Below are 11,521 nucleotides of genomic sequence, written 5' to 3' on the forward strand. Positions count from 1 at the left end.
GGGTGAAGGACAGCGTATCATTCTCTAACGGACACTAGCCTACTCTGCGGTCTCCGAATGGCGGTGAAAGGAAGGCGAGACTCCAAACGGGACTATACGTCTGCAGAAACCCGATGCATTCGAGAACCCGTCATCCGGAAAATGTTTAAGACCCTTACAAAAGAGCAATGATACCTGCAGCAATCACCGCCAAGGAGCCGCCTGCACCAGTCGCGAGCTTGACAGCACCTCCCGAAGTCGTCGCAGCGCTGGAAGCTGACTTGGAGCCAGATGCAGTTCCACTGGGGGATCCAGAGGTGGTAGAAGGAGCAATGTAGACTGGGACTGAAGTCGGTTTGTTCGTGGCGTTGGCAATGGCAGCCTCGTTGTAAGTGTAGTTCGGGTTGATGGTGTCTGGGTTGACGGCGTTCATAGCAGTCAAGTTCAGGTGAGTGTATGAGGTGAGGGTGAGGTCGATGACGGAGGCGTTGTAGTAAGTCTTACCACTGCCAGCACCCTTGGCACTCGTGTTGGGGGCCAAGACGGGCGTCCAAATTTCCGTGTTGCCAGGTCCAGGGAAGATGCCAGTCAAGTTCATCATCGGGTCAGAGGATGGCTTGGTGTTCTGATACTTTGTAATGTTGGCTTGGAAGTCGAACACGGCAGCGACGGTCGCGTTGGTGTCCTGTCGACCCAAGTTGCCAAGGTCCCAGTTGTTTTGAACCGACGAGAGGAGAGAGTAGTGAGTGTAGAACGTCGAGTCATTGGTGCCTTTAAGGTTGCTAGGTACGGCGCCACCGAGAAGCACAGTGTAGACAGTGTTCTGGATGGTGTACGACTCGTTCTCGTCAAAGGTGACTTGAATCAATGTCTTGTTGGTGTTGAACTTGGGGTTTTGGAGCAAAGGGACGAGCCAGTATTCCAGCCAGGCCGAGACAAAGGTCACATCGGTGTCGTGAGCATCGTTGACAAGATTGGGAGTGATCCATACGTATTGAGGGAGGGCCGAGGCGTTGACATCGACGGCAAAGTCGTTAAAGTTTCGGATTCTGAGCGCTCGGTCCGGGATACTGGCGATAGAGTTGTAGATGACGAAGGGGTTGTGCTTTCGGACGTAGTATCTGTAGTCGGGAGCACTCGCGTTGAGATAGTTGTGGCTATAGTATGCGAATTCGCCGTCGCCGTCGGTGGGCATACTCTCCTCTGCGTTCGTCAGCCGAGTCGCGGAGGCCTGCTCACGGTATGTGGCCCAGGAAACATTCTTGGCCTCAAGCAAATCAACCACGGTGGAAGCGTTGCTGGGAATGGCGTAGAACTCGTCGTCTCCGATTCCCCAAAAGTCACCACCGACTGAAGGTCAGCACGTATGCCCTGAAGGGACTACTCACCCGCAGCGAGGTAGTTTGGCTCAGAAGGGTGAGTGACACCGTTGTAGTTGGTCAAGAGGATTCCCTCCGCGGCGAGCTTTTGAAAGGTTGACGAAGCAGCAGCGGCGGCAAAATCAGTGTTCTCCAGCCAAATCGTGATGATTTGGTCATATGCTGAAGCTTCAGCTCGTGCTCGTGTGGAGGTCACTCACCCGCTCCAGAGACCCAAGGAGAAAGAGGCAAGGAGCCGTTGGGCATGCCCGTGTAATTGGCGGAGAGACAGGTGGGGCATTCAGCAGGGGGAGCAAAGCTGTCCGAGGTGAACGCGGACGCTCGCTTGGCGAACAGTGGGGCGAGGAGGACTTGGCTGAGCATGGTGCTTGCTGAGGAGGGGTGTAATGGTTCTGTGCACTAACAGGCTCCCCCTTTATATCTCACCGCCAGGTCGCCTTCGTTCGCTTGGATTCGTTGGAAATTTTCTCTGAGCCCTGGGTTTCCGGGGTTCTTTGCCCTCGGCATTGCGCGGTCGTCAGCCCCTCAGGAATGCCCTGTCCCGTACATTGAGCCATGGTTGGCGGCAAGGCCAGTCCCGCAATTGAAGATCTAAATTTAGCATCTCCCAAGTCAAACGTGCTTCCCAAAAAATGTGATCGACCTCAAAGTCCAATCACATTCCGTGCATCGGTCAGCTCCGATCATACACCAAGGACGTTTTTATATTGTAAACGTGCGTCGAGTCATGCGGGACCTGCGTTTAGGACACAGGACTCAAGGGCGTTGAAATGGTGGCGCACGAGAGGAAGCGATGGCTCCGAGAGGGTTTGAAGACGTGCGCACGAACATGCGTAGACATCGGAAAGAATCTCGGTCCGGTGCGCCATGTCGAGGCCAAATTTTGAGACGACCAAAGATTCCTCCAAACCACTGACACTATTGACTGACCGCCATGTCTGATGATCGTCATGGAGAGAAGGAGCCTCTAGAGCCGGAGTCCACGCCAGAGACGCTGGACTTTGATGACGAGTTGCCACCAAGGCATACCCCTCGAGGTCGAAAGTGGATCTTGGCTGTCGGTGCGCTCATTGTGATCGGTCTGGCGCTTGGACTCGGAGTCGGTCTGGGCAAGCATCACTCGGCCAAGAGCAGCCCTACAGCTACACCTAGTCCATCCATCTGGACGGGAGGGCCAGAGAACGCTACCGACATCAAGACGACGTTGACCCGTGAAGAACTGCTTGGAGATCAAGATAGATGGCTCCTATCCAATCGGAACTTTACAATCTCCACGGAGCCGCAGACCCGAACATTCAATTGGACGCTGTCTGAAGTGAATGCTGCCCCTGGAGGTCTGATCAAGCCGATGATCGTTATCAACGGGATGAGTCCTGGACCCATGCTGGAGGGCAACCTCGGTGATCGATTCGTCATCAATGTGTACAACAACATGACCAATGAGACGACTATCCACTGGCACGGTATGTATTTGCGAAATCAAAACTTTATGGACGGGACATACTCTGTCACACAGGTGAGCCACAATTAATAAATCTCATTGCTGAAGTCCCACCAGTGTGGCATTCCGCCAGGTGGTTCCATGACCTATAACTGGACCGTTCAACAGTGGGGTAGCTCATGGTACCACGCGCACAAGGCGGCTCAGGTGAGTACCCTTGAGACGCCCTTGCTGATCGGTAGTACACTGACGGTCTCTACGGCCCGATCGTCCTTCATACGCCAAACGAGACTGCCATGACCGCCAACAAATATGACGAGGACTATACAGTCATGATCAACGACATGTACAATACACAAGCGTCGGCCATCACTTGGCGATACGAAGCGCTTGGAACCGGCTTGGACGGGAATCCAGGAGACGAGCCTGCACCAGATGGAGGGTGAGTCTGATGACATTACATTTCTGACATATAGTATGATCAATGGAGTATCTCAAGCACGCTGCGCCTACCTACCCGCATCAAACGATGTCGAACCTGAACGTCGGCGAGATGTGTCAGAGCGCCAAGCTGGCGAATACGCTTTCTACCCATCCTCAAATTATTGCGGATCTGAGCATGTCGACTACTGGAATGTCACCTGGGTCCAAGGCGACACCTACCGCATCCGACTGATTAACCCAGGCACGTTTGTCAATACCATTTTCAGTATCGATTCACACCCTTTGACCATCATCGAAGCGGACGGGACGAGCGTCATACCCTACACCGTTAACTCTGTGGATATTGGCGTCGCGCAAAGATACTCCGTCTTGGTGACTCTCAATCAGACCAAAGGTGCCTATTGGATCAGAAACACTTTGGCCACCGACCAGCTCCGATATACGACCCCCGATTTCAACGCCACGACGCTCGGTGTTCTCAGATATCAAGGAGTTGATCCGACATTGATGCCTGCTAATCTCCCGGCGCCTTCATTAAACGGTACAGCAAGCTTTGACTCTAGTCAACTCGTCCCCGCCGATAGAATCGACGCTGTGCCACCGAGCAAACAGGTGTTTGTTCAGTTCGGAATGCAATACACGACAGACAAGCAGCATTACAGTGAGTGAAGATCCCCTTGCCCAGCTCACTCTCAGTGTTCTTCAACTCGTCGTCTTGGACACCGATGGCCCCGGGCCAATCGACCATTGGGACCATCAAAAGCATCGGCGCAAGCTCTTTTAGCGGAAACGCCAGTGCCATGAGTCAACTGCAGGATGGCCGACTGGGCTCGCAGTTGACAATCATCAATGAAAAGCCAGAATACATGGATCTGATTGTCAATTCTCTGGACGACGGGGATCATCCCTTCCACCTGCACGGTCACACCTTTCAAATCATGTCGATGGGCTCGACTGGGTTCTACGAGGACTCGAGCAGTCTCAACATGACCAATCCTATGCGAAGGGATACAGTCATTATCCCAGCATATGGTCATCTAGTCCTGCGGATAGATACCAGCAACCCAGGTGTCTGGGTCTTCCACTGCCACATCGTGAGAGAATCATGTAGGATCTTTGCTGACCCCCCAGACATGGCACATGGAGATCGGGCTCTTGCTCGCCATTGTTGACCTACCGGACGAGATTGCCGCGTTCGAGACGCCGAACGATTGGAATCAGCTTTGTGCGCCAGACGCCAGGTTAGGGTACTGAATGTGTAGCTATTGTATTCATGAATGATAATGACGATCATCTACACGTTCCAGAACTGCATGCCGGGCGTGCCGGGCTCTGCGCTCTCTATCCGCTCTCGTGATAGCGATTCCGACTCTCCCTCCTTCTCCACGCGTGCCAGAGCGTCCTTTGTCGAGATGACATCGAGCTCCGCGAGCTTGAGGTTGCCCTGGATGTACGGCTTGAGCAGGACAATGACATCGTATTCTGAGAATGGCAGATTTCGGTCGAATGCCGATTCACCCGATTGCGCGACTTTTCGCTACACACGTCAGACGAGCCCACGCGGACGACCCACCTTGAACGCCTGCACAAATGGCATCGTCTTCTTGTCCTTCTTATCCTGCGCAAGACCGACCTTGGCCAGCTCTTCTCGAATTTTGACATCGTCAAACTCCTTGCCGTTCCAGGCCCTCCTGAGAATCTCAACGCATTGCGTCTGCCACTCGGGAAACTCGGATGCGACGTAAAACCTGACAGCCTTTGGCTTGTTGGGGTCGTAAAGCATGGGAGATCCCTTCTTGTTTCGCTTGAGCAGCGTCGCCTCGGCACTTCGCATGTTATCAACGATACTTCGCATGTAGTCGAGCTGGGCCACGGATTTGGGATCAACAGGGGTCCATTTGGGGAATTGCGCGGTCTGTATAGAAGATGTCTCGCTGAGCACATTGTGCCAAATGTGTTCTGAATAATGAGGTGTGAACGGCGCAATCATTAGAGCTGCGTTGCGGATGAATTCAAAAACGAGGTCTTTGTGCATCCCTGGCCCTCCGTTCTCCGGGTTGCAGACACCTCGGTACCAGTTTCGGGCTATCTCGAGGTCATACAGACCCGTCTTGAGCGCAGCCTTGTATTCCATCCTGGGCGTCAGCCAGAAACGGATGTGCAACTCACCGGTCAAACGATTGGTAAGTCTGACCGACCAGATCGTTCATTTCGACCTCGAAATCGCGGTCAAACTGATTGTATTCGCCTGTCCTCAGCGATACAGAGGCTTCTTTCATTTCCTGATTGTCTGTCAGTCATGTCAGAGGGTCTCCTCACCTCTGCCCAGGTGGCCGCTGTGTGCAGACGGAGGATGGCGGCATTAGCAACAGTCTCCTCAAAGCTACTCGTCAGCCCAGGCCACGTTCATAGCTCACTTGGCGTCCGTGATTTCGTCACCCGCATCGGCAAGACTGAGCCGAGTCGCATCCGCACCGTATTTCTCGATAGCCTCCCGCATGGTCATGAAGTTTCCAGTACTCTTTGACATTTTCTTCCCGTTCAGCATGAGATGACCGTTGGATCGCACGGCTCTGGGCCAGTGCTTCTCCGGGAATAGGGCAGTATGATTGTAAATCCAGAATGTCAGGTGGTTCGGAATGAGATCCTTGGCGGACGATCGCACATCCAGAGGGTAAAAGTAGTTGAAGTGATACTTGAGCTGAGCCGCCTTCTCCTCCGGCACGTTGGATCCCGAGGGGAAAGGCGCGGATCCAAAGACATAGTCCCACATCTCGTCCGTCATTTGCTCCGCCGTGACACCCAGAGGCCCAGGCTCGCGACCCCACATGTCCTTTTGCAGCAGATCCGCGACGGTATAGAACGCCATGTAGATGGTAGAGTCGGACAGAGATTCGACGAGGAATTGCGGGTCCCATGGCAGTCTCGTTCCAAGACCAAAGGATCGAGCGCATGCCCACTGATTCAGCCAGTTGAGAACACCTTCGAATCCATTTCTCGTCTCGGCAGAATACGTGTTCATCTGAGCGAGAGCCCTACAGGTTAGCTTGTGGTAGCGTTGTGTACTCACTTGGACGCCTGTGCCCGCCACTTCTCCTCCCCATAATCCAGATACCACTGATCAATCAGAGCGACCACACAGACATCGCTACTTCTGGAGATGACTTCACTCTCAGGCTCGGCATATGGCACGGCCACACCAGCATCAATCATTTGCTGTCGAACCTTCGGTTTAGCATCTTGCACCGACTCGCCCTTGAAGTCTCCAACGGTCATGACACCATTGTAGAATCCCTCCTTATATGCGAGCTCTTTGGCATCTGCTAGAAGTTTGGTATCACGCTGACTCTGGATCTTGAGCTCTTTGCAGAGGACTTCGGCGGCCATGTCACCGTATTTCGGCGTGGACAGAACAGGTATCGGGTCCACCGCGGCCCATTCAGGCTTGATTTTGTACATATCAGCCTTTTTGCGCAGATCCATGAGCGTCCTGTAGTCGTCGGGCGAGTCGGAAGGCACAGAGGTGACGACACCAGTTCCCTGCGGGTTAGAATGGCGAGGATTGGTGGACCCACCTTGGTCGCAAGGACACCCTCCATTGGCAAAACATAAACCTCCTCAACGAGGCCGAACGGCGGGCGAACCTTGGTTCCAATGACCTCTTCTCCCTTGACGTCGACTACTTTTTTGTATTCTCCGCGTTCTCCTCCGAAAGTTCCCTGGAAAGCCATATTTCGTGCAGCACGGTCAGTGATGAGGAAGAGGTCAGATCCGGCCTCGTAGAGGCCATAATCGAGCGTGGGTCCAACAAAACAATTTGTCTGCCCGTACCTGACCGTCAGCGGGTTCGACGGCGGGAACCCACATTGTCTCTGGTCTCAGGGTTGCAGCCACCAGCCAAACTTTTTTTCCGCCAATAGCCTGCAGCATTTCGCTCTTGGCTTTGGGACCCCACTCCAGCACCTCCATCTTCACAGCAGTGTACTCCTGCGGATTGACAGCCTCTCCGCTCGAACGGTCGTGATCCATGCATGGTTGACAATCTTTTGGTGAGTAGATAGTGTACCTCAGTCCAAACTTGATCTTGCCTTGGTCGTGCAGTCGGTTCATCTGCCACCTCACAAACGAGTCATAGTAGGGGTTCGCGTCGGCTGCCTGTCAGCTGGGCGAGTCATACGCACTCACTCGTCAGGAATTGTCTCCTCCAGTCGATCCTCGCTCCAAGGACACTCAGATCATCCTTCGCAATGGGAGGAAAGTATTTGAGCCAATATTGCGTGTCGGCGAACTTGGGGATCTCCTCGCGCTTCACACCGGAGAGCTCGAGGATTTGAAATTGGTAGGTCAGACCTGTCGATTTGGCGGTGAGTTTGCCCTTTTTGCCTTTTGAGGGGTCGCTGCTTTCGGCGGGTTTCGATGAGGAAGCGGGTTTGTCGGCAGCGGGGTCCTCTTCAGGCTTGTACCCGCTGAAGTCTTCGCCAAACATCTCCATCTCTCGAATGAGTTTATCAGCCGCAGCCTAGAGGATATCAGCCGACAGACACACAGTCTGAACTCGCCTTGATGGGCATTCCGGTGACGTGGTATCCCAGAGGGAACAGCACTCTCTTACCCCTCATCCTCTCAAACCCAGCGGCAAACTCAATCTTTGAAATGGTGAAAGCGTGACCCATGTGCAGTTGACCATTCATATAGGCATAAGGAAATGTTCCGAACCATTTCGGATGCTGCTCGTGAACTTCTTCCATGGATTTGCCCTTGGCGAAGAACTCGGCGTAGGAACTGATGCCCTCGGGCAGAGGAGCGGGATCAGTCTCAAAGACATGTTGGGATTGCCAGGAAGCTTGCGCCTCCTTGGCAATGTCTATAAGATAGTCTCGCTTGCCAGTCTGTCGCGGATCAGCCATAGCGATTTGTAATGCTCACCTTCTCCATGATGACGACGGACCCAGCTGGGGCGTCGTGCTGTACTTGAGCTGCCATGGTGCTCCTCAATCTAGAATGATCGAGTCGATACGCAGATCCGGCAAAAATGGAGTGTCGACTCGACCGGACAAAGGATGCAAAGGAATGTGCGGAGCACGACAGCGTCCGAAGGCTCGTCGTGGTGGACAGAGTCGATGGGGAGACTCTACGATAGTAGACCGGGGCGATTACAGGCTTTAGCTATGGTTTGCTTGGAATTTCAGACTCGACTGACTTAACGTTTCAGCTGAAATGACTGATAAAGATGGCATGACGTGGTATAATACAAAGAGCCAGATTCACTTTCCTTGCTTGCCTAGGATCTTCACACCTGACCTTCCCAGGTAGCTAAACCCACTCCAAATGGTCGTCCCAGCAACTGTCCACCTGGTACATGCATCAGCACATCAGTCTCATACTTTATACTGACTGCAAAAGGGTCAAAGGGGTGCCTAATGGCAGATGTATGAGCGGAGACACGGTCGTGACCCCCATCAGCAAGAGCTGCAGCGCCGTGTTGATCTAGCGAAGTGTATCAGCTCCTTCTAGAGGCACTGGTTTACCTTGCTGATCTGCGTTGGTTTGACTTCTGCCGAAGGGATGGAGGGGTCGAAATATCGTTTCAAGGTCCTCTATCCCGAATCAATGTGTGCACGCACGCCGTCACTCACGGGTCGAGGAAGAGAGATGAACCGAAAATAGAAGGCGGAGATGGAGAGCGCGACATCGCGACCTAGAATGAGGACCGCCAGGGGTACTGCGGGGTCAGCGAAGAACTCCTCAAACCTTGAACTGACTCGGCAGCAAACCGCTGTATGCCAAGGTTACGACTAGGGTAGTCATGAGTGCCTTGTCTGCAGCGGGATCGAGTATTGATCCAAGGACGGATTGCCCTCCCCAGTTCCGTGCGAGATACCCGTCGAGCTGGCATCAGTCATAGCGGCTTTGACGGATGCGTACCCAGTCAGAGAGTCCAGAAGCAAAGAGGATGCCCGTCGCCCAGGCATACTCTTCGTGAATAATCTCATAGCCCAGCCACGGACACGCCAGTATCCTCGCCAGAGTCAAGGCATTGGGTAAAGTATACGGCGATTCATGCAGCTCTGGCTCATTCGGCTGTTCCGTCGTCAGTCCAGCCGCACATGGGCACCCACTTGTTGGGATGGGTCTTCAACCTTGCGTGACTCTGGCACTGTGCCATATGCCCTACAGAGCTGCCCTATGCGTTTTGTGACGGATCTCGAAGCCAATCGACGTTGTATCTGCCGCGGAGTCTGCTGCACGCGAGCAATGTGGAATTGGCGCTTCCAAGAAGAAGGCAACGGCGGGGGCCTGGGATTCCGCGCGAGGAGGCTCCTTCCGAGTTCCTGCAGCAGCAGCAGCCTTCTCGGCGGGCAGTGAGGACATAGCATCGGCCAGGATGTCTTCAGATGATATCACAATGTACAGAGACATCCTTATATGAGAAAGACTGGGGGGTTCTTCTTACGTCACGTTTTCCCCACGTGGTTGTGAGTGGAATTGAAGTCGTCAACAAATAATAACTGCAGCAGCTCGGGTTCATTGATTCGATTCTATTTCTACTGAAGTGCTCTCGGCGCCCCCCCAATATACATCAACCGTCCAGGATGGAATCCCTCGACATGTTCATTCCTTCGCATTCTGTCGGTGGTGGTAGTACATCTCAACCGGGTCCATCCTCTCAACACAAACGACCTACTCAGCCCAACAAGTACACGTTTGTCGACCTCACCACACCAGATCCGACACCTTCACCCACCAAGAGCAACGCTTCACCTCAGCAAAGCTCCCAAGGCTCGAACACAACCTATAAGCCTCCTGCTCAGTCTCAATCATCCCAATCTTCATACTACGATCTTATACCACTTGGATCCAAGCAAAGACCTCACCCGACCTTCACCCGACCAGCTCAATCCTCCCAGCGATCAGCCTTTGCACCCTTCCCCTCTTATTCATCTCCCGCCATGTCCACCAGCAACAACCCAGCCGGGCTCAGTAAGGATCGCTACTTGGCACAAGGCGATGTCAATGCGCCCATCGATCTGACTAAGGGGGACCCGCCAGGGGCTGGTTTTGGATCATCCATCCTCAAATCGAAGAACTCGGCACCGTCTCGGTCAAATCCTTCCAGTCAGGGTCAAGGTCGGTCTTTCGTTGACTTTATCAAACCAAGCTCTGGTGCGTTTACATCGACCTCAACCTCTGCGCCGCATCGCTTTCAGCCGCCGCAGCCGGCATCCACTGGAACAGTCGGCCGCGCGCCAGACAAGGCCTGGCCATCGTGGCTCGCGAACCCCGCTTCGCAGCACAATCCACTTCAAGCTCCCGGTCAATCCCATGCGAAAGCCCCGCAGCCAATCGCCGTACCAGACGACGAACCTCAAGGTGAAGTCTTTGACCTGAATAAGATTGAATACAACCAAGCCGACTGGGAGAGGCATCAAGGCGACGCGGATGAGCATATGCGAGAACTGCTCTCTGGAGCTGTAGGAGATGGCGAGGATGATATGGGTGAAGACAAAGTTCAGGAAGGCGAAGATATCGTCGAGGGCTTTGCGGACAATGTCAGGTTGATGCCGCATCAAGTCAGAGGAGTGAGATGGATGCGACAGCGAGAGTCGGCGCGAAAGTATGGCGGAATTCTAGCGGATGTGAGTGGTTGCTATGTTTTCTCGCTCATTCGGTCAGGACATGGGTCTTGGAAAGACGGTCCAGACCCTTGCACGTGTGGTGGAAGGCAAGGCAACCACTGCAGAACTAAAAGCAGGTTGGAAAGCCGGCACCTTGTGAGCTGCGCCATTTGCACGACCGCTCATGCTTCAGGATCATTGCCCCGCTCGCCGTTATGGAGCAGTGGGCGACAGAAGTCCGTTCAAAAACCAAGCCTGGCGCTTTGACCGTCACCACTCACCACGGCCCATCGAGGACGAAATGTGAGTCACCGAAGATACCCATGCTGACCTCAACAGCCGGGAAAACACTGCAAGGTTTCGACGTGGTCATCACTACGTTCCAGACCGTGGCATCGGAATACACCTCGTACAAGATGGAAGGCAGTACGCAGCCTCACAAACAGCCATCCGACGACCAGTTGAGCTCAGATGACAGCCTAGCCGAGAAGCTGAAGAAGAAGAAGATGCCAAAGAAGAAAGGATCTCATGCAGTGTTCGACGTCAAGTGGCTCCGCGTCGTGGTCGGTGGGTCACCTTGGCTTGTCACTTGCTCAACGTGCAGACGAGGCACAAAACATCAAGAATCGAAACACGAACGCGGCAAAATCTGCTGTGGCGCT

General features: G+C 53.7%; 5 protein-coding genes across 5 annotated transcripts; 2 read left to right on the forward strand and 3 right to left on the reverse strand.

Moving 5' to 3' along the window:
- Window positions 1-154: 154 nt before the first annotated feature.
- Window positions 155-1,721, reverse strand: BD324DRAFT_654171 (phosphoesterase family-domain-containing protein; the record flags this gene model as incomplete). Its single annotated transcript, XM_022018762.1, has 4 exons — window positions 155-1,182; window positions 1,219-1,329; window positions 1,368-1,520; window positions 1,559-1,721. The coding sequence occupies 4 exons, from the start codon at window positions 1,719-1,721 to the stop codon at window positions 155-157; spliced, it is 1,455 nt and encodes a 484-aa protein (XP_021867796.1).
- A 571-nt stretch (window positions 1,722-2,292) lies between these two features.
- On the forward strand, window positions 2,293-4,497 carry BD324DRAFT_654172 (Cupredoxin; the record flags this gene model as incomplete). Its single annotated transcript, XM_022018763.1, has 6 exons — window positions 2,293-2,874; window positions 2,917-3,006; window positions 3,042-3,241; window positions 3,276-3,904; window positions 3,940-4,337; window positions 4,375-4,497. 6 exons carry the CDS (start codon window positions 2,293-2,295, stop codon window positions 4,495-4,497), a joined length of 2,022 nt encoding a protein of 673 aa, XP_021867797.1.
- A 14-nt stretch (window positions 4,498-4,511) lies between these two features.
- Window positions 4,512-8,421, reverse strand: BD324DRAFT_639873 (leucine-tRNA ligase). The gene is made up of 11 exons (XM_022017292.1): window positions 8,170-8,421; window positions 7,803-8,132; window positions 7,429-7,762; window positions 7,109-7,394; window positions 6,819-7,074; window positions 6,314-6,783; window positions 5,661-6,278; window positions 5,563-5,626; window positions 5,413-5,525; window positions 4,817-5,378; window positions 4,512-4,780 (listed from the first exon to the last, which is right to left on the reverse strand). The coding sequence occupies exons 1-11, from the start codon at window positions 8,224-8,226 to the stop codon at window positions 4,538-4,540; spliced, it is 3,333 nt and encodes a 1,110-aa protein (XP_021867798.1). The 5' UTR covers window positions 8,227-8,421; the 3' UTR covers window positions 4,512-4,537.
- Window positions 8,422-8,462: 41 nt separating this feature from the next.
- Window positions 8,463-9,648, reverse strand: BD324DRAFT_639877 (CDP-alcohol phosphatidyltransferase-domain-containing protein). Its single transcript, XM_022017293.1, has 7 exons — window positions 9,363-9,648; window positions 9,169-9,324; window positions 9,006-9,132; window positions 8,880-8,965; window positions 8,772-8,840; window positions 8,639-8,730; window positions 8,463-8,595 (listed from the first exon to the last, which is right to left on the reverse strand). Exons 1-7 carry the CDS (start codon window positions 9,618-9,620, stop codon window positions 8,508-8,510), a joined length of 876 nt encoding a protein of 291 aa, XP_021867799.1. The 5' UTR covers window positions 9,621-9,648; the 3' UTR covers window positions 8,463-8,507.
- Window positions 9,649-9,851: 203 nt separating this feature from the next.
- Window positions 9,852-11,426, forward strand: BD324DRAFT_610653 (SNF2 family N-terminal domain-domain-containing protein; the record flags this gene model as incomplete). Its single annotated transcript, XM_022014206.1, has 4 exons — window positions 9,852-10,880; window positions 10,918-11,015; window positions 11,053-11,162; window positions 11,199-11,426. Coding segments are annotated over 4 exons (1,465 nt in total), but the record flags the coding sequence as incomplete, so codon positions are not given.
- Between the last annotated feature and the right edge of the window lie 95 nt (window positions 11,427-11,521).

Source organism: Kockovaella imperatae (assembly GCF_002102565.1).
Source record: "Kockovaella imperatae strain NRRL Y-17943 chromosome Unknown BD324scaffold_21, whole genome shotgun sequence".
Taxonomy (NCBI): domain Eukaryota; kingdom Fungi; phylum Basidiomycota; class Tremellomycetes; order Tremellales; family Cuniculitremaceae; genus Kockovaella; species Kockovaella imperatae.